The sequence below is a fragment of the Accipiter gentilis genome, chromosome 7, assembly GCF_929443795.1.
Source record: "Accipiter gentilis chromosome 7, bAccGen1.1, whole genome shotgun sequence".
NCBI classification, from domain to species: domain Eukaryota; kingdom Metazoa; phylum Chordata; class Aves; order Accipitriformes; family Accipitridae; genus Astur; species Astur gentilis.
Genome location: NC_064886.1, coordinates 2,499,938 through 2,522,610, shown reverse-complemented (window position 1 = coordinate 2,522,610; position 22,673 = coordinate 2,499,938). Strand labels below are relative to the sequence as shown.

The following is a 22,673-nucleotide window of genomic DNA, read 5'->3' as shown; positions in this document are numbered from 1 at the left end:
CATGACAGCATTTAATTATCTACACAGTTTTGGAAAGCTACTACATAAACAACTGTTCCTAGTACTCCTGTTTATAACTACTAAGTTGTTTTCTCTATGACTACTTGAAATTCTTTTATTCAAGGCAGATTGTTGTTTCCATAATCATCTATCTTGAATGTTATAAAGATAAGGCAACCCACACATTTCATATGCAAAACTTTAAAAAGTGTTTCTAAGTCTCAGTTTGGACTTATCATTTGTTTAACAAAAGTACTAAACGTCATCCGATATTATTTGAGCTACTCTGTTATTCAGGAAAATCAATAATTCTAATTTAGACTTGAATGAATAAAAGACAAAGACTTAAATATAAGTTGCTACTAAATTTTTTATCACCCTAATGAAAATTTCACTTTTAAAGCACAAGTCCTAGGCAGGAGAACAGAAATCCAAAACACTGTGAGCAACTTCATACTTGGTAAGAATTCGTGATCTCATTAACAGCCATTACTTCCTAAAGTTCATAAATCTCAAAAGACAGGATTTGTAAAGCTGAAAATGTTTCCAACAGACTCTAGTCTTCCACTTGGATTTGCAGTGGCAGATTTCTGGGACTTGTGCTCCTAAACATATGAGTACAAACACAAAAACAAAGCTCTGGTCATTGAACTCTACATTACTGACCACAGTGACAATCCAACCGATACAAACAAGATTTTAAGCCAATGCAGCTTATTTCACAACTAGGTTATACCGAAACAACCAGCATGCTATGGTGGCTCAGCTGACAGGCAGGTAAATTGCTATGCTTCAGTAACTCATTTATTTTCTGTTTGTATGCCCACATGCAAAGTCGTTCATATTTTCAAGAGCATGTAAACTCAGGAAACCAATTTCAACCACCAAATATTTCAGTACTATGATCTGCTTATCAATAAAAATCAAAATAACCATGTTTCTTCTGCCTTGCTGCAGCATGAAACTTTGAACAGTGTCCTTTGTCATATTTCAAGGAATCCGTGTACATAAATGCCTGATTCTGGCATAATCTGATGTCCAACGTTTTGTCAGTACTGATGGTTGAACTCTGAAAAACTACTGACGAGAGCAAGACAGCTCAATCAGCAGTAAAATTTATAATACTTTTACAATTACCTCACTTTAAACTATTATCTGCTAAGTCACTACAAGCGTTTCAATATGCTTTCGATATAGAACAAGTAAACCTATCATTATATGATGTACACACATAACAAAGAATTCCAAAACCTGCAGCGGGACAAAAGGAGATTACCTCCCAAATTCTTGCAGAGTCCTGACAGCTAGCAGGAGCATATTTCTTCTTATCATGTACTTCATTCCCCTAAATAAGTTACACATAGTCCTCCTTTCTCCATCTCCAGACTCAACTTTGCATCTCTTCATGTCCCTCTGTACCTTTTTCTTTCAGACATTTTTACTTCAACGTGACAGAACGTTGCAAATAAGGATCACTCAATGACAGTGCTATTGTACCAGGGCAGACACATCTTTTCAGTAAAGCTGGCTGCAGTGTTGTGAAACACACTGCGCTCAAACTCTTTATCATCAGTGTGATACTGCTGCTGTTGACACTTTAAAAAACAGTGCTCCTGCAGACAGTTTTCAGATTTAATTCCACTTAAAAATTATCGTGCTAAGGCTCCAGCCCAGATGCTTCACAAAATTTTGGACTAAGCAAAAAAAAAAAAAGTATCAAAGTGATGCTATTTTCTACTTGCTATACTCAATCCCATACTGTATCTGAGCAGGTTCAGCTATTCATATATTTAAATGCTTCACAATACCATTATTACTGGAAGTAGCGTTATATTGTTGTAACCAAGATGTTAGATATAAACAAGCTACATCAATTTACAACAGAAACAGAAGCTATCACCTGCAACTCCCCTCAAATAAAAAGACACTTAAGTCCCATATACTACATTTGAAATATTAAATAAACTATATTTCACAAAGAGAAAAGCATATATTATTAAAGCTTTGCTGGGTAAGTAGAAATATTACCCATGCCTTCATTCAAAACAGGTGCCTCATAAAAAATTAATGTCAGTGGAATGGCTTGGTGCAGCACTTCTGAGCCACCTCTTTAATTATACATGATCACATAGCTACCTGCTATGTGTAGAAATACGCCTAAAGATACACAGTGTTTCCTATCTGTGATTTCACAGGCTATGTTACCAAATAAACAGTCTGGTATTCATTAAAGTATGAAGTTTGTAACAGTCTGAAGATAGGTGATTAGAACAAGATAACATATAAGAAAATTAACATAGCAGAACCCAGAACCCAAACAGGGTAGGGTAGAGGTAAGGACATAAAGGACAACTAAAGCACACTTCGAAAATACAATATACTATATATTTGAACTGGCATATAAATTTTATCGCCAAGGAACCAGAAGGTAGAAAGGCTATATCAGGATGAAAATTTATTGCAAAAAACAAGGAACTGGTCCTTATTGCGGGGGGGGGGGGGGGGGGGGGGGGAGGTGTTGGGTTGTTGGTGTGGGGCTGTTTTTTTAATCACTACTAGTATTCCGGGAGTAGTGAACTTCCATTGTTTTCATCCAAGACATGAGACGTGAAACAAGAAACAAGTATTCATGCAGTCTAACAAAATATCTTTTAAAAGTTAAAGTTTTCAGGCAAACTAGGTCTACTCATAGCAACAATACATCACTGAAAAGGAATTAATATATAGTGGATAGTCATAGCCACAAAGGATCACAACAGATAAAGCTAGTTTTGTTCTGTAATTTTAAGGCTACATGTTCTGGAGACACTGAGGACAATCAAGTTGCATAAAACTTACAATCACATCAACTTATCACTGTTACCTTTCTCTTACCCTCCCCTTGCTTCCTTTTATTACATTCACTTGTTGTAACTTGCCTCCATTTACACTCAAATCCTGTAGCATGACCAACGTGGCAAGTTCTGCCCTTGCAGATTTACCTGTGGTGCCATGGAGTTTGCCTGACTGTAGCATAGCTGCTTTATTCCATCAACTATTACCTTATGCCAGGGTTTATTTTATTATTATCCTTTGAACTAGAATTTACTCTAATTTTACAGCGCATCTGAGATTTCACAAAAATTTAAGTAATGATGTTGGATATGGGTCTCCTAAGTTCATTTCAAGTTTTCATTTTGCATTTTATCAAACGGATCACTTGCAGCAGAGAAGTCAAATTTACACGGTTTTTATTTCCTTTAGGTCTTAAAACACAAATTGTGACAAAATCACATGTGGTAGCAAGTTAAAGTCTTTAATGACAAAGTTCCCTTTCCACTGGAAAAAATATAAATAAATCAAGAAACAAAAGAAAGAGAGTAACTTACTGTGCAGTTCACGATGTATCACATCTACAAGATTTGGTTCATCTCCCCACCAGAATATCCATAGCTCCTTACAATCCGGTTTGACGTCACGGCGCCACACACAAAGCAAATTGGCCTGCAAGCAGCGGATGAAGCTGAGCAGAATTGGATCATCCTGTGCTGGGGCTGAAATGATAGGGCCACAGTCCCCATGACCTTCAAAATTGTACCTACGCCATTTGATGCCTGTGAGTTCAGCCTACAGGAGGGGAAAGAAAGAAAAAAAAGTCATTAAATCACTATTTCAAAATTTAGTTACATTCATAGTGCTGGTTTCTTTCACTTTCATTGTTTAATTTGTAGAATTCAGCTCTAAGGAGCCGAAGTTAAAAACTCCTCCTATTCCCACATTTTCTTCTTTTCCCCCTCAAGGAAACAAATTTTAGAAACACTACTGAATAAACCTAGCTTACCCCTGCATTTAGGTTTTTCACCACAACTCGACTCATTTCCAGCAGATTCATTCATTTCTAACCTTATTGTTATCTTATTGTAATCTAACAAATGAGAAGGAAAAAACCAAACAAACAAACAGGGAGAGGGAAGGCGGCCCATTCCCTTCATGCTGCTTGGTGGTCAAGTGAGTTCAGTGTCGGTCCGAAAGTTGATCACTCGGAAGTCACAAAGAAAAAGTACTACAGGACATAAGAGAACAAGTGACTTGATGAAAATGGTCAAATACAGCTTCATATTGTGGTGTTACAGGTTTACCACACTGGCCTTTTATTTTTATTTTGCTCAAATGAACAAAACCAGAATAAGGAAAGTTGCCATTTACTGTCTCTCAACCAGACAGAATTCTCTTATTAACCATCAAGGAAGAATAAAAAGAGCAGGAAAATGGCTACCCAGACTTTTGGGAAGGATTTTCCCTCTACACAGGGTAAAAACCTGAAGAAGTATAGGTGTCCCACTGCAAAGCTGTGTGAATAAACAATTGCCAGGGAAGAAACCGATAAAGTAATCAAACCATGAAAGAGTTAGCAGCTAGAACCAGGTCAGCAGAGCAATGGTTCTAACTGTTTGGGTTGTTTTCTCTTTTCACTTTTAATAACAGATGCTCACAGCTGTCACATTCAGTTCTTCCCGCCTCTGAAGTGTCCAGATTGTTACCTTTTTATCTACTTCTACTACCCTGCCCATCACACTCTTCCTCTCCCCTCCCCAGCCTGCTGCCTGGTTTCCTTCTCCCGTGTTTCCTCCACTCCCAGTTTGTCCCTATGACTGTTGCTTCGTCCTCCTTTCTCTCCACCCTCCACCAGCTCTGGGAGCCTGCCCAGGACACAAACGGGAATACTCATGTGAATTCTAGTCTAGCTAGCGTGAGTATCATTATCAAATAAAAAAGTGGTATGTATATACTCTGTGTTCACAGTGGGCTTGTATTCTAGTTTCTAACCCATGTTACCACATTCTCACTGCTGTTATTACCTCTGCTTCATTTACAGTATTCACACCTTCACTTTGCTGCTCAGAAATAGCTAGTGTGCTCAGCCTTAATAAAGTGGTCCTACAGGAAAAGCCAGCTGGTCTACAGCAACAAGCTGCAAAAACTCAAATACAGCATCCACACCTTTGACAAAAGAAGTCACTGCCAGGGAGAAGAGGAAAGACACAGCAGTGGAAATACTAGCTGTAGGAATGCCTGCCTCCTCCCTCCCAATGAATTAAGCTGTATCTAAACACTAAAATTCCTTTCCTTCCTCTTCACAGTACATACAGAAAATATCAACAAGAAAAAGGGTGAATTTTTACTCCTAAAGAAAACAAAAGACTTGCAAATCACATATTCCTCCCATTGTCATCATCTGCACAAGTACATTTGACCTACTGGCCTACACTGTTCCTCCAAAACCCATACTACGGAAGGATCTCCCTTTTCAAGTCCACTTGAACTTAGTTCATTTAGAAGTTTAAACTCTAAAATTTACTTTCCTTCACCACAATAACTGGAAGTAAGCCGTTACTTGTTCAAGAGCTAGCTAGTTAACTGCTGAGGAGCTAACGGTGATGTTCATCATACCAACAACAGAAGCAAAAAATACTTGTATTTCTTTGATCTTATAAAAATCTCCCCTAAAACAGTTTCACCTCATTCTGCCTGTATATTGCCTAGCACAGCAGGGTTCTGGCCCATGACTAAAGTTCGTGTGACTATGCCTCAAGGACTATTTCCCCAAACACTGAATTACCCAGATTGCCTATTTAATTTTCCTTTGAAGAAGCCTCAGCAGTCACACAGGAATACAGTAGCTGACCTCTGCTGGGAAGGGGAAAAATCTGACAAAACACCGAACAGCAATGAAATTGGTTTTATTTTTTGCACGCCCCTAAACCACCTGTCATCTTCAGTTCCACATTGCGGAAGTGATGCTACCATCCTGTACCACATCAGCAGGATACCAATGGTGACGAAGTCGCAGACAGCAGTGGATTATCCCTGCTAAAGACTTTCTACAGCCAGCACTACTGCTTTTGCACTCTAACAGAAATGCTGATCATCTATTCAAAGTTTTGGGGAAGCATGGAAAAGCAAATCAGAAAAGATCGTCAAGAATGGCCAAGATGCACAGCATATATGCCATGTTCCTGGCACAAAACAAGGCATGGGAGTGCAACAGGAAGAGTCAAAAGGGAAGGACAAAAATTATTTTTTCACAGTAGAGTGCTGCGTAGCACTGGAATACCTCGCACATTACATAATACTCTAAAAGAAAGTGCTTACACATGCTTCCCCAAAACACCTACATCTGTTCTACATGGATGTCTTCGAAAGGGAACGTTCAGAGTTTCTGAAAAAGTGTAATGAATAGGACTACGAATCACAAACCGCCAAAGATTAGTACCATCGTAGGCAACCTAGGAAAAAAATGTTAAATGTTTATATGTCATAATCTACTAGGAACATATGGTAAGTCACAAAAAACATGGAATAGGATAACAAAAACAAAACCCCAACCAAACAAAAAAGGTTACTAAACAGCACCACTCACTTGATCAACACAGCAACAACTGTCTGAAACAGCAGACAAGCTCTTGCAGCTTTCTGGTAGCTCAGAGATATCAGCCCATAACATTCCATCCATATTACAGATGAAACATCATCAAGAAGAGCATACAGAAACCAGCAGAGCTGCATCCAATTTAATTCTACGCTAACAAACTTCTGGAGGGTCTAGTTCTGTAGACCGAGGAATGACTAACTACTAGAGCTAACCAGGGTCACTAGTGACCACTTACACAGAAAGTGACTCCCAAGAAAAGGAAGAGACAAGTACTGGTTTTGGACTTAGTAGCAGCATAAAATGACATCTCTTACATCATTTTCTGGTCAAAGTTGCAGAGATGCAGTTCAGTGCATTTATTTGGATATGTGCGTTTCTGCTTAAATTTTTAATAGGTAAGCATCAATACTAATCCCTGAGAACTTCTAGATTTTGTCCTCATGTTAATTAAAACTGAATTCAAAAGAAGATCTGAATCCAGAAGGAGTACACATGAGAAGACTGCACCAGGAACACTAACATATATTCTGTGCCTCTACAGATGTTTTGTGTAAAGTATTTAACATACTATAGGGAGCGTATCTGCATCCACATGAAGTTTTTTTAAATTAATTTATTTAAACAAAAAAACATCACTAATTTTAACAGGCCGCAATCTGTAGCAGGTTTTTTACAGACAAGACAGCCAATGGCCTGTGGTTCTGGTGATTGTATTAAAGAACTAAACATGGTTTCATTTATGTTTAATCAGCAGTGAACACAGGCTGCTACCAAAATGGCAGCCTCTTCCTCAACCCCAGCCATGCACTTCCATCTCCCAATCTGACATTAGATCCAGTGATCATGCAATCATTGGGTGCATGGAATCAGTTCACCAATTTAAAGATGAAAAACAAAAAGCAAGAAGGATATTTATCAGATCAGCACACCGACAGCTTACCCTGCAGCCACATAACCACTAGAGCAGACAGAAGAGCAGGAGTGAGAACACACAGCTGAAAGCAGCAGTGGAGTAGGATCTCCCCTTTCAGCGACAGCTCCAATCAGATAAAACAGAACATTAAACTGCACACAGAGACTGTTGTTAATGTACACCTTAAACCAACACAAGCAAGCACTCGTGCCAAAACCAGTCCTGGACTGGCCTGCCTTCCCTGCCTCAGTCATCTGCTCCTGACTTTACCACCACCTCCACTTTACAGCAGTGCTGCTGTTTGCATAGATTCATACCGAGGTGAACTGACTAAAAATCAGAAGTATTACATTAAACGGTTTTCTCCTCTACTCAGATCAGTTCCCATACCCGATTCATTAAATACCCACAGAGATGCTTGTACCAGTAAGACAGAGGACAGCAAAGCCAGTCAGGGAGGGCAGAGCTGCTCCTTTTAGTAAAACAGCCTAAAATACTCGCTGAGATAGAAACCAAGATTGCCAACCTGAGGACAAAACTGTGAACATGCTGTTTTACTCACAACTGGTTAGAAATGAATGCAGAACAAAGCACAAGTCTTGCCAGGTGATGTAATCTTCTGTGATTCTTGCATCTTTTCCCATATGCGTAGTCTTGGCTTATTATTGTTGCTACAATGTTCTTAACACTAAAAAGCCTGACAAAAAAGGAACTTAGAAATACTTACCATTAACCAACATTGTTAGTAAATCATGCATTATGCAAGAGATTTTTTGCTTTGGTTTATAAAGGAACATGTGTTTCAGAAGACTATGCTGTGAAGGGTTCAACTTCCCAGATAAGACGGGCTTTTTTAAAAAAAATTTTTTTTCTAAATTCAGTTAACTGCAATTGGATACAGAATAAAGTGTTTGTAAAACACCTGTTCTAAATGCACTGGGCCAAGCCTGTAAGGAAACAGAGAAATCAGATCTCTACATCTAACAGCAATATCCAAAATCTTCACTAACATTCAACTTTTTACAGTAAAATTCCCAAAACACAAAAAGATCTGTTTCTGATGTATCCAAAAGCAGCAATCAGGGTAGAAGAGTACGTTCAAACCCAAAATTCCACAAAGACATCCAAAACCACCCAAAACATACCCAAGGAATAGGCATTAAGGAAAACACAGCCATGCCAATGCTTTTATTCAGAAACATGGCCATAGAAACAATGTCATATGCAGTCCTTGGAAAAGGAGCGCAAACACAGGTTTCCCTCCTCCTAGATGACTGTCTTTAACGTTACACTCTACAGAGTGAAACGGCTTCAGACGAAATGAGCTAGGAGTATCCAAACCTCTGATATCCCCTATACACACTAGCAAGCAGAAAAGAGAGAAAGCAAATTACTAGCACTTTCTCTTACAACCATTAGTCTGCTGTCCTAAATACAGACACCTTCACATTTATCTACAACAGCTGAGGGCTGTAGCCATTTTAACTCCAGGACAGCATCCAGAACTGTAAATTCCTAGTAGAGACAAAACCTAAGCTCTGATTCTTCTCCCCCCCTCAGGCTTAAATCAGAATAATAGACAGGCAGGAAGGGTCTTCTGCTGATCTCATAGCACTCCATTCAGATTGGCAGAGTTTAGGCTGCTGAAAATCACAATTCCCCAGTAACATTTCACACTGCACAACTTGATTCTGGCATGCTACCAGCAACCCTGAAGATATAATTAGTGCTGTGTAGCCACTGTGACTATTTTCCTCTTCTGCAGTCCTCACAGATGGAACACAAACAAAACATATCTTCCACCTCCTCTTTTTTTTTTTTTTTTCCTCATCTCCACCAAATACTTTTTGGACTATATATGTTGCATGGGAAATGGACAGACCAATTCTAAATGAACTTCTCCAGAAGACTTGAGTAATTCCACCCACTTTAATACACAAAGCTCCCTTGGAGAGATTATACAAGCATACAGACACAGCAGAGCCAGAAAAAGGCAGAGCATCAAAAGTTTGAGAAATTCTTGTATTTGGCCACTCCAAGTGTAAAGCAGAGTTATTTCTGTATTATTGTACTTCTCTACATTAAAAACAATGGCTAAAATTACATAATCGCATCTTATTTTTCCTGCTTCGTATAGTACAGAAAGGTGAGAAAAGCTAAGGCAGATTCAGACCTCAGAGTGCAAAAAAATCAGTACCCCAAAATAGGAAGGATATACTTAAAAAGGAAGCAAAGATCTACACAAGAGGCTTGAAGGGTCTTATGAGCTAAAGAACTAGATATCCATCACTCAGGCCCTCAGCTGCAACCCTGACTTTCACAAAGACTTTCAACATGGCATTGTTCAGGTCATTTTATCTGTCTCAATTCTCCTATCTGAAAGAAAACAAAAATAAAACAAAAGCCAGGTATAAAAATACTTCCCACTTGCCTGTGCAAAAGGTGCTACTCGGACAAATTCAGGTCTGCACAGTGCTTCAAACATAAGTTTCTCTAATTGTCTTAAGAAAAGAAGCAAGTACTGTAAAAAGCAAACCAAACCACACCACACCTCATCACTTAAGTCAGGTACTTCTACAAACAAGTTTCAGTTAACCAACAGGAATATAAAAATGAAAAAGCTTTCATCATATGCCCTTCTAACCAAGGGGAAGATGTTAAGTTGTCCACGGTAGCTTAAAAGGCTGTATTTACCAGCCTCTGAAGTTAGGCACAATCTAAACAATTTCTCTAATCTAGATTTTTGTTTGCTTCTATGTTGGATACTGTAGTTGCTAAGTATTTTTAGTCTAGAATTTATGCTTCAAATTGGAGCATAAAAAACATAAATGCCATATATGTATTTTTATGCCAGTTTTATTAGAGTCTCGTCTTAAAGATTTTCATTCAAGTAAGTAGCTATTCTGAAGCCATTAGAGACTCATAGGAAGGACTACTCACATGAGTAAAAATCTGCATAAGAAAGCCCTTAGTTCATAGTCCAAGAATTTAGACCGTAGTTAAAGGTGTCATGGGAATTACACCACCATTTTAATTAAATGCTATAAGATCTTGCAGACATATTCAAGATTAGCACCATCTGTTTTGGTTACAGTGTTTCATTTCACTACATCATCCTCACACAGCAACAAAATACCATTTCACACTCTACTCAAGCCATTTAAATACCAGATAAAATTATGTCATCTTGATACACCTTACTAGGAAGGAAGGACAAAAGGACAATAGACAGGAGGACTGAAAAATACTCTGTAACAACACGTGCTTATGGGGAAGGCAAACACATAGTCTGACAAGAACTCTTGTCCCCACTCCTACCGAAATAAAATATTTAGTAACATCTGCCTGAGTCCCTGTCGAGCAAATGGAAAGAACAGAGGCAAGAAACACATCAGGGAACAGAGGAGATCTCTTAACTAAAAAAAGTTTTCTTCATCGCTATATGTTACTTCTACACTCTGAGAAAGACTCCTATTTGGATAGCACAACCTTCTATGATAAGACTGAAGCAGCAGCAAGCACCCGTACACAGACATTCTCTTACCTTTTACTCCTCGGTCTAAACTCTCTTGGTTTAAAAAACCAAAACAAACCAACCATCTCAACACTGTGGCCTCCTGAAATCAGGTCATTTACTAAACTACATATTAACATTCCCCTCTTTATCCTATCCATTTTAAAAAAGCAGCAAATGGTTCGTGTTCCCTTCCCTCAGGGCTTATCCCTTCTGCCCCTTAAAAAGGAAGGAACCATATGGCAGCGAAGAGAGGCCTTATCCTGCACTGAACGAGCCACGGCTCATCTTCAATATGACATGCAGATAAGCATTGCAATAACTGCATAAACAAAGTTCTTCAAACTTTTTCATACTCTGAATTCAAGAATGTAAAAAACCCAACACCTTAAAAAACATAAATCTAATTCTGAAACGGGCCTCACGTGGCCAACAGGAAAACCATGCCATGCCTAGTGCTTCAAAGAGCTGACTGATCAGCTGAGTTGAGCATCATTCTTCTTAATATGCAACTGATCAACAGCAGAATGACATGTTTGACTTTAATCCTTTCCCTGTATAAGCACACAATCAAGTGGCTGGAAAAAAAGGATAAAGGACACCACTAACAATCTTTGAAAAATGAAGGATGAAAAAAATTATCCTTTTTTTGTTTGTTGTCGTTCATTTGCTCTTAAGACCAGCAAGAAACTGAGCACACCACTGCATGCAGCACGTGTGCCTGAAACAGCTTTCTGCTGGATAAATCTCTTCATACCGTGCCGCCCTCTTCCTTCATACCCCCTGGAACAGATTATCTAAATGCTACTACTTCAGAGCTGTTTGTGACAAGCAACAGTGTCAGGGCATTTGTATGTCATCTTTTATCTTTGCCAAGTCTCAGTGAAGGATTTAGCTGTAACCAAAATCCTATTATCAGATATCTTCCTGGTAGACTTCTGTACCTGGGGACATTTGAGATACTATATCGTAGTATAGAGGACCAGAAAAACAAGATATATTTAAAATAATAGAGTCCACATATGCCATTATTAAAAGCCACAAACTAATAGCATGAGCTGTTATGCCTAAAAAGTAAACAGTACTAACAGAAATTAGGTTTTTTTTTTTCTTCTCTCTACTAAATGTCAGTGTGTTTCTGCCTATGTGGGAGAGGAGGCAGCCAGGAAGATTAATAGATTGTTTCAAAGAAACAAAAGTCAGACTAGTCTCAAAAGGAATTTGAGGTGGCAACTAAGCACCATCTTTCCCAGTGGAAAATATAAAAGGAGTCCAATATTAATGCTCAAATTTCAGCAGTTCTGGCACATGCACAAGCTACCAACAAAGAAGTTTTGAGTGGCAAGCATAATAGAGTAATCTGATAATAGGGCCCAAACTGCTGATATGCATCCCAACCGTCACAGAATTTCAAGGTTAAATACTAAAGTAAAAAACTAAAATAAAACACAGCAGAAGGAAGGAAAATGAGTGCATGCTGACATACTGAAAGAGAAACAGTATCTTCCTAGAGTCCACTGCAGAAACAGGTTGGCAAAACAAGATGGAATGTTACAAATTCTCACAAAAGAAACAGAAGGTGACACAGAAATGGTTAGGCCATCTTGATTCACCTCTAGCTCTGCACCTTCATCACTAACTGCAGTTCTTGTCTCGCCACATCAAAAAGTAGAGAAAACAGAAAGAAATAGTCAAAAAGTATATATTCCATACAACAAAAAGCATTCAAGGATTAAGACTGTTCAGTCTAAAAGAGGGAAACTCCGAGGGTCTCCAGAGCACAGCTGCTGGTTGTGTCTTCCAGGTATCAAATTAAATTAGCAGAATGCAGACTCAAACCAAAACAAGAGGGCTGAACTTCATGTCAGGATAAAAACTTAGGTACTAGTTGAAAAATTGTCTATTAAATATCTACTTGGTTCAAGAAATCTCTCAACCAAATATATACGGAGCCTGGGAGATTATTCAAGGGAATAATTATGTCCTTGACCTACTCTTACATCTTTCTCCAGGTAACCGCTCATGTTTACAAGGGAGTGCATGCTTTTGCAGCAGATTTTTTGGGTCCCCTGTTCTTGTCCCAGAAGAGTTGCAGCATTGCTATGAGCACCTATAGCAAGCCCCTAGGTGACTTCCCAAATACAAAAAGCCACGCAATACAGGTCGCTGTCACTGACAGCATAGCAGCTGTTAAACTGGTAAGCACCAACACAACGTTTCATTAAATCCAGCAGGCCAAACAACCATTGGCCGGCCACCTTTGAGACAGGACACTTCAATGGACTTTTGTCCCGATTCAACAAAGCTGTTCCCATGCCATGTCATTTAGCTAGATACCACACTGGCATCTTTGAAATCTTTATCAGCACTTGAGGAGCAGTGTCAGTGATCACCCTCAAAATAGCTCTCAGACCTGCCGTTCTCAAGTTAACACTAAGCACCCATCAATAAAACAGTAACAGTCATTCAGGACCAACTCCGGGAACTCATAAAAAAAATAAATATAAAACAACAACAACAAAAAGAACAAAAGAAGGAATTTTTGAGAGAAGACCTTTGAGTTGCATCAACATCTTTCACCTTCAGTGAATGGCTTTAGTTAGCAAATCTGCAGTCCCTTAACTGATTCAGCACATCTCAGTACACGGTTCCAAACTGGCGCCTGGCTCGTCAGCTCTCTTCACTGTAAAGGCTGTAACTAAGTTCATCAGACAGAGATGTAAAAGGATAACGTGATAAGCGTGGCTGGAAGCCAAAGGGCTGAGATTTAGCCATTACTTGAAAAGATGCTTTTGAGTCAAAAATACTCAAGACACAAAAATATTAGGAAACTGAAAGATGGCAGCAACATCTTCTCAGGTCAGCGTGTGATTGAAACACACATAGGCACGCGCTTCCACACGCTCGTACTTACTGGCTTTTGCACCAATACAGACACATGAAATGGTAAGTCGTCATGCTGGAGTCTCACCACCAAGCATGAGAGGGAAACTGAAAAGTCAAACAGGTACTGAATATGTAGGAATCTCAAGGATGCTCCTACGGAAGACCTATCCACGTACTTGGAGAACACACCTACTCAACAAAGCCAAGACAGACAAAAGCATTTTAAAACAAGACATGGTGGGTTTTGATTTGGTTTGGGTGGTTTTATGGGGAAGAGGGGAAGAACTGGAATGAAATTTACCCGTGTTGGAACCAAATGTATACCAGTGTAAGCTGTATGCAATGGATGCATACAATGCCTGGAAGCAAAATGCCATCTCCAAGACAAAAAGACAGAAGGAATTGAATACATTCTTTTCATTTTAACAAACCCTAGGCTTAGGTAGTGAACTACTCTGCAGGTCAGGTTACGGACACTATTTTACAGAGCACACTAAAAGGTACCTCTGAGTTCCATAACACTTCAGCCAGTTTCTTTACTAACTGGAATCAACTATGTTTTAACTTCCGAGTAGATGGTTGAGAACAGATAATAAAATGAAAACTACCACTGTACACTTCAGATAGCACACAAAAGAAAGCAAGCAAATGTGCGACTTACTAGCCAAAGAATCCCTCCCTCATTCTAAGACAGGGTGAATGATTAGGTTTGCAAGTCCCCTTCAAAGAGGCAGAATCAGAACTGAGTAACTGCCCATTTTCCAAATCAAAAAAAAAAATCCTCTCTTGCAGAAAAGTAGTCCAACACATGAAAAAAGATGACAAAAGCAAATCTTCAGTAAATGAAGAAATCTTCTCTCTTCCCCCAACTTTAACTTTTTAATTTTTTTTTTTAACTGAAGGAGGAAGGAAATGTCAAACATCAGAGTCATACAATGGACTATCAGATGTTTCCCAAACCAAGTAATCTGACATATGGGCAGAAAAAAAAAAGGGGAGGGGGTGGGGGGGGCTGGAGGAAGTAACAACCCGAGTAGGGTAAACTTTGGCATACCGCGTTAAAGAATGCAGTTCCTTTTCTTCCCTTACACAAAGGGAATTTAAGAGCTCAGAAGTAGAACATTTTTGTGCACCACATCTAAGCAGAACTGCTTAGGGAATACCAACGACAGCTCACATAGCCGTTTTACGCATGTGTCCATCACTGACCTGCAAAGCAAACTACGCTGCCTGCCCAAATGGGCCCTGGCCCAGATTCCTGGCTCCAGGCTAGGAAGGTAGTAACAGTGCAGAAATACAATCAGACAGCCCTGGTTCTTTAGCATCAACATCGCCTTGACCAGTGACATCAAATAAAGCTCAAATTGTTAGGCAGTCTGCCAAAATCCCTCAGCCCTTTAAAAAAAACCACCACATCAAGAATTCTTTCTTACGAATCTTCCTTAATATAGAAAGAAGTACATCAATCCACTACATGACTGGTCATGTAGATTCATTTTGCCAGCTTTCTTGCTGTCATTCCTGCAAAGACAAGAATCCAGCAACTCCTGCCAGAACGAAATTCACAGAGAACTCAAGTCAAAATTTTATTAAAATACACACACAAAATTAAATAATCAGAAACTGGGCTAAAAGAAACCAGCAAATTCAGAATAAAGTAATTTAACCAATTAACCTATTCTGTCAGCAAAGTTTTTGTTTGGTTGGTTTTTTTTAAATAAAAATGCTTGTCATGGTCACTACAAGATGTTCCTGGAATTAATTTTCTAACTCACCCAGAACTGCCTACAAATTCAGTAATATTGTGGACATACACGAAGTGAGACTCATAAAAACCTGAAACTAAGCTATTACAGATATACTAGACGAGATTTAAAAACTTCCTAGTAAACTAGAGACTCCAATAAGAAAAAAAGTCATGGTTCTATACTGTAACAAACCACACATTTTGAAACTTATGTCTCATAGCTGTCAGCTATGAACACATCGTTACAAAAAAACTGAAGGTTGCCAATGCCTGGTCAGTAGGTACAGAACAGTCTTCCTCTAAATTTTTTTCCTCAATCCTCTGTTCTCACAGAATACTGTATTTTATGGGCAAATATGGAGCTATAATAGGCAACAACAAGGCACTGACCACAGCATAGCTCTTTTAAAGCTAAAAAATGAATTAAATAAAGTTTTACTGAACAAGCTTTAAATTGCCTTCTCTAAGACATGGATTGTGGTTACGCAGCCACTTTGATCTCGCTTCAATCCACGCCGCTGCCAAAACCTGGTGGGGAGAGAGAGGAAGAAGGGGTACACAGAGCTGGCTAGGGAATAAGAAGGGGGAAAAGCTTTTCAGTAGGTCAGCTCCCTGATCCAGGCTTAGATATGAGCTTCTAAATCCTTCTGGGGTCACCAAGGCATGGAAGAAGAGTGAAGGAGGAGGGAGAAAAATGAGAGAGGGAGAAAAACCACACCTCCTCTTCTTTAATTAATATAATTTTCTTTTCATAGAAAACAAGAATAGTGGACTACACTGCAACATCAGCTGACTAAAAAAAGCAGAGGTGAGCGCCTAATGAGAAATGATACAGAAATACGTGTGTCATATCTTATACTAAAAATTAATTTCAGAAGACTGACCATTTTTCTCTATTTTCATAAGCTGATTAAATACATTCCTTAGTATAGGGACAAGGTCTTTGTGTATGTTTAAGCTCATCTGTGTTAGTCACATAAGTGTAAATATTGCCTAGGGGCACATTATACAACAGCAACACACAATAAAATTTCCTGTCTCAAAGAAACAAAAGAGCGAATGCCACTAAAAGCTCAAGTCACATTTCCATATGCACTACTGCAACTCTGCTTAGGAAAGTGAATTAAGCCACACAAGACTCAATGAGAAATAACATTTTTTAACAGACAGGTAGGAAGTGAGAGTCAGGATTTATCAAAATTAATCAAACACTCCAAGCACAAGCTGGAAAGACTGCTTAAACCTTTTAACATATGCGAGATACTAAAAACCAGGCACCATCTTACTAAGTAAAATGCTAAGAACCCTCCCGATCTGAAAAGTTAAACTTACTATATGGTATCAAAGTGGTTTATGTTCAGATGTCATTATTATTTTACAGTATAGCGATCATACTAATGCAAGACTGCGTAACTAGCTGAAGCCACAGCAGGAAACAAATGCAAGCTGTCATTCTTAGTATCACAGGCCTGTTATCCCTGCGGTATATACTTCACAACTGAGTGCAGAGGGAATCTAACACAATGTTTTAGTAATATTTTGAGGTCTGTTAGAGGACAATATTTTTATTAGCTGGTTTCTCTTGGAAACTACCAGTTGATCTTGCGGAACTCATGGAAAGACACCCTATTTTTAAAGCAATACTTAGAGCTTAAAATGAAAGTGGTATAAAAGTTCAGTCTGAGGAAGAAGGATGCCCCCATGTAAATATATACTCCATATAAACAAATCTTCCAGATTTGATTTGGGATCTTCTGTTGAAAACACTGGTGTACTTTTAAAACTGGCAAGTTAATACTGAAATGAGCACACTTCTAGTCAGAACAGTATTTGTTTCATTATTTGTGTTACTATGGCACCAACAACTTGCAAATCCCACTGTGCTAGACTCTACACAAAAAAGTGCACTACTCACCCACAGAACAGTAAATGAATACACACAGACTTGAAAGAATATAAAACTATACTTGTCAGCCTTAAAGGCAACAGTCTGAAAAGACCAATCACCTAAATTCAGTGGTATTAGGTTGTCTATAGGATCCCACAAACAAGTTTAGGAAAAGGGTTTGTAGGACAGCAACGTAGTAAGTCTGTGGACATCAACTGGTAACCTCCCACAAATACAAAGGAGGGACTAGGAAAAAAAACCCAAAAGACACTAATTTATAATTTGATGATCCTGGTGTATATCAGAGTCAGGAGACAGTCAGTACTGAAAGAAAAATAAAAGGTAGAGAAGGAATAGGACTCAAGGCTTTGGAAGTGAAAGCACGGTAACTTTGAGGAGATGTAACAGCAGGGGAAGACAATGAAAGACTGCAGAAAGGTGCAACGTGGTCCCAGTCACAGAATACGAGAGGAAAATTTGTAGCAGCATTCTTGATATGACCAGGGATGTTTTAGTCAAACCCCGATAAAAGGATGCTGCCACAACTAAGGATGTAAAAGTGAAGACTGGGGGACAGGGCGGTGGTGGTGTAACTCCCTAGAGCCACCAGGGAAAAGTGGAGACAACAGGTTAAGCATTCTCATCCAGTAAACAGAAAGCTTCAAACAAGCATAGATGTTCAACTTACTACGAAGTATAATACGCCAGTAACATCGATGTTCTTTTGGTATTTAAAAAGCAGTGCGTCTGCACACACACACGCACACTCCCTTTACCAAGGCATAACATTTTTGAAAACAGAGAGATAAAAAAATTAAAACAAAATCCATAAATATTTCTCCTTCATCTAATGACCAAAGTTAATCAAGTTAACACATTCAGCAGATACATCTCATATGCACCATAATTTTTTTTTCCACTGAAGCTCAAAACTTTCAGTATCTTTAGATTTTTTCAAAAGAATTGCACTGTCAAGAAGGAAAATAATAGAAGAAAGGTACTCTCTTTCACATAAGGAAGTGCTCTCAGAAGCAGAATGGGAGAAAAATTCAAGATCAAATTAATCTGGGGGGTTTTGAGAACTGGGGTTATGATGTCAATACTGCACTTAATTATGTAGAAAAATCAAGAAATGTGTATTTTCAGATAGTATTACAGTAAGTGAAAATCATGATTCTTAAGACATAGTTACCTAGGTTTATTTTCTTAATCACGTTGATGTTTGCAATAGCTGTCTTGCCAAAGGGCTCGCATTGTCACCAAAATCAGAACACAGTAATCGGAGAAGGATTCTCAGCCCCAGTGTACATGTACGTTCAGAAGATAATCCCAATTTCAAGAAAACCTCACTCAAACATTTCTTAGTGGCTAGCTTGGTATTCTTCGGCATGCTTTGTCCTGCACTGCAAATATCACTCCTGCGCACTCGATTTTCCTTGTGCAATATTCAGAAAAGGTTAGTTACCCAACACAGATTCATTAATTCCACTCCCAAAGCTGGGCAAGCTAACTGAATGTCGCTCCGTCCCAATCTCTTGGCAAATCTGGGTCTATTTTCTTCAAACTCACACCCTAGTATACACCATTAAACTGTCGAATACTCTGACAGGACATAATAAAAACCTGCCACTGCAGTGATTTAAAACGTGAAATAATCTTTTACTAGCAGGAAGCGAGCAAGCTTTCTAATGTCATTTTTCTACTTCTATCTTGTTACCTAATAAAATTCAGTATAAAGGTAACTAAAGAATCAAATACTTTTGGAAAACTTGAGAGGTTCATTCCATTTCTTAAATATACATGCATGTAAATTCACACCTACATACAATTTCAAACAAGCAAGATATCTACTATGTAGTGATGTAACATCCTGCATGCCAAAATAACAGCCTACTGCTTGGAGCACTGCATTTACTATAATACAATAAGCAAGAACGACTACCGGTTAATATACTGCTACTTAAGCAGGTGGTTGGGCAATCAACCATTTACTATGAAGTCCTTTACCGACAATTACGCAACACCAAGGAGTACCTCACTGGCAACCTCTGCCGCCTTCGCTTTCTGAATGCCATGAAAAACTTTTAAGAAAATAATTCAAATGCCATCTCAGATTTCCTTGACTCCTTTCAGTTTCATTCTGAAAACAGCAACAAAACTCACTGATCGAAGGCAACAACTTCTGTTCCCGTTTGCAAACTGAAAAAAGTAACAGTAGCAATGACCTTTACAGTTTGTGAATTTGCCTTTGAACGCTAACTGGAACAAAGACACCATTCCTACTAACTGGACCTTTCTGGCAGCAGGTTTCTGCAAGAACACATTTAAACCAGTACTCATGACATCTTCCATACCAGCTTCTCTGAAGTCCTCTATAAATAGGTCTCACTTTCCAAGAACACAATCATGTCTTTTCCAGGCTGAAGACTCCTACAGTATCTAATCTTTCACCACATGAAAACTACTCCAAATTTTAGGTCACTCCTGACACCCTTTGCTGTACTCTTTTTCCAGCTCCAACATATGTAATGTTACGCAACTTCATCCCAGTTTTTCAGAGACTGACTTGTGCCTTTGGATCCACCACGGCAGCTAAGCCAGACAGCTGGGGAAACATCTTCATACTTCACGCAAGCCCTCACCATCATATGATTAACCCTTACTCATAGGAGAAGTCATACTAATTTCAGCAAGACTACTTTTATGATTAAGGATTATTCATAGGAAGACTGTTTGCCAGCTGGGTCTGAAGTTTTAATACAAAGTGTATTACCTCAGAACATTTTGTCTCTAAATAGTTATTAGACAACTCTTAATTAGTATTTAAATAAACTGGCCTTTAACAATTGCTTATTAAATACTCTTTTGATAAACAGACACTCTTTTTCAGAAGCAGCAGCAGACATTTTGACTACTGCAAAAACAGAGTTCGGATTAATATAATTTCTTCTACTGCTGTGCCAGAAACATAGCAGTTTCAGACAGAAAGCATATTTTTAATGAGCAAGCCTATTAATCTGCTGCGTATGCCAGCGTAAACAAGTTTATATCCGAGGTGTATTCTGAGGACAAATATGCAAACCGGTCCTTACATCATCTTACTAAGAAATGCTTTGCATTTAGAGCGAAACTCTAGATTTCTTTGTGTAGGTTGGCTGTGGGTTTTTTTGCCTGACAGAGCATACAAACATTAACCCATTTTCTAGAACGGCACTGGATTCCTGCTTCAGTATAGAGCAATACGCAATATCAGACAACAGCCTTTTGCGTCACTAACTCCAGCAGGACACTTCATGAAACCCAACTAGGCAAGCCTGAGATCACGCTCAGCATCTGGATATTCAAAGCTAACTTTAAACTTTTAACTGAAGACTCTGCCTTCCCCTCAAATGAAATATTTTGAGCTAAGAACACTAAGGACCCCTATACTTTCTGGACATCACTGATAAAAGAGAATCAGTTGCTAAAAAGCTTTTAGCAACTATTTTCCGTAAAAAGATTCAGAAGAAACAGTGGTATCTAACCTCTCTCTAAAGGCTGTCTACAGTCAAAAGAAAAATAAGACAGAGATTATGAATTGTTAAACCAACCCAAATCCACTACAGCAACCAGACAGACTCGCCACAAAGCTCTGCTTTCTCTGGGGTGGGGAGATAGCGTTCCTCCTTAAACAAAACAAATGTTTGTGGGAAGAAATTATTTCAACATAAACAAACAGAATCACAGTAGATTATAACTATTTCAGAACTGTAACTCTCCAGTCAAGAACATTGCTTTGTGATTCACACTCAAAACAAAGCCTGCAATAAAAAAACTTAATTGTCAACTTCTAATAGCAGAATCAGTTCAAAGAGATTTGTAATCCCCCCGACTCCTAAAGAATGGATGAATTCCCATCAACAGCTGATTTAGTTTGTGCATGTTTTTGTTCCTTTACACTGAAAAAGTAAATGATTAGCAAAAGTTTCTCTAATTAGTAATCCAGACTACTGTAGCTTTAACACTTCATAAATTTTGAAATGACTATGACAATTTTGAGGTTAAAGGGTCAATGGTGTTGGCCACGTATTTCCAGTCAATATTTCCTTTCTCAATATTTTTCACTGATACATAAATCCTAACAAATACTAACATAATATAAATCACCCTAGTGGTTTGCATATATGCTACATTTAAAAAAGTAATACTACGGTATTGCACTTCTTTTTGCAAGTGGAGCCAGAACACAATAAAAACATTACCGTTTCACACATAGCACCACATTACAGGTATGGATACCTCCCACAAAATTACATGAGAGATTAAAGGGTTGCACATTAAACTCATTATTATTATTATTACTATTAAACCCACTTGCAAAAGAATTTTGCTAAACTTTTTTCAATGATATTACACACCCATTTAAAATTTAACATTTCCCTAGTCTAGTAAGGTGGGGAGAAAAAAAAAAAATCAAAAAACCAAACACAACACCAAACCACAATAACTACGAAATAACTTCAATTTATAATTTATGCTAATTGCACGCCAACAATTATTTTTACCAGTGACAGATTTGCAGACTGCAACTACATGAAACATTACGCTTCTCAAAAACACGCTACTTAATTCTCCATTAATAAATGGAGACTTCACGACCCTCTTTCTGTAAAGGACAAAGCATTCACTACCTTGCTTTTACAATCAGATACAATTGTCTCCCTCACGCTTACCGCTTTTTCTTTCTTACTGGGTAAGAGCACTGCAGTCAAAACCACCATAACAATTCCTGCATCTTGATACATATAACACTGCTATATGTTTATATTAGAAAATGCTTTCAAACAGAAGCATAGGTACAAACTCATGCAACGCAACAGTTCCATAAAAAGCCAAAGTAAGAATTGCATTTATTCTTGCAGAAGAATCTCTGGGCCAGTTTCCTAGCAGCGTAAGTGACTACAGCTCTTGTCCCAGATTCTTAAAAGGTATAAGCAAAATAAAAATCAAACACACATACATAAAAAAAAAAAAAAAACAAAACAAACAAAAACCAAAAAACAGAGGCGAAATAATGAACATACAGCAATAAAAGGTGAAAAACATAAAACAAAGACCTTGATCTTTTTTAATAAATTTTCTTTTTTCTCCTTAATTCCTGCAAGGGAGCTAAAAACAACCTCTCCCTTTCTATTAGAAAAAGACTACCACCACACGCACCCACCTCCAATTCTGGCAGAGCTCTGATGCGGGGAGGGGGCATCTACCAGAAATCTTTCCTACATGCTCCCCCCAAAGTTGCATTATGAGTTTTTGCTTTAATTATACCATACC

At 38.4% G+C, this 22,673-nt stretch overlaps 1 protein-coding gene across 1 annotated transcript in view; it reads right to left on the bottom strand.

The window, feature by feature from the left end:
• Positions 1-22,673, bottom strand: part of MED13L (mediator complex subunit 13L) — a 203,658-nt gene that overhangs the window by 179,802 nt on the left and 1,183 nt on the right. The window contains exon 2 of the mRNA XM_049806858.1: positions 3,369-3,606. Coding sequence (XP_049662815.1) covers positions 3,369-3,606 — 238 coding nt within the window. The remainder of the gene's footprint in view (positions 1-3,368; positions 3,607-22,673) is intronic.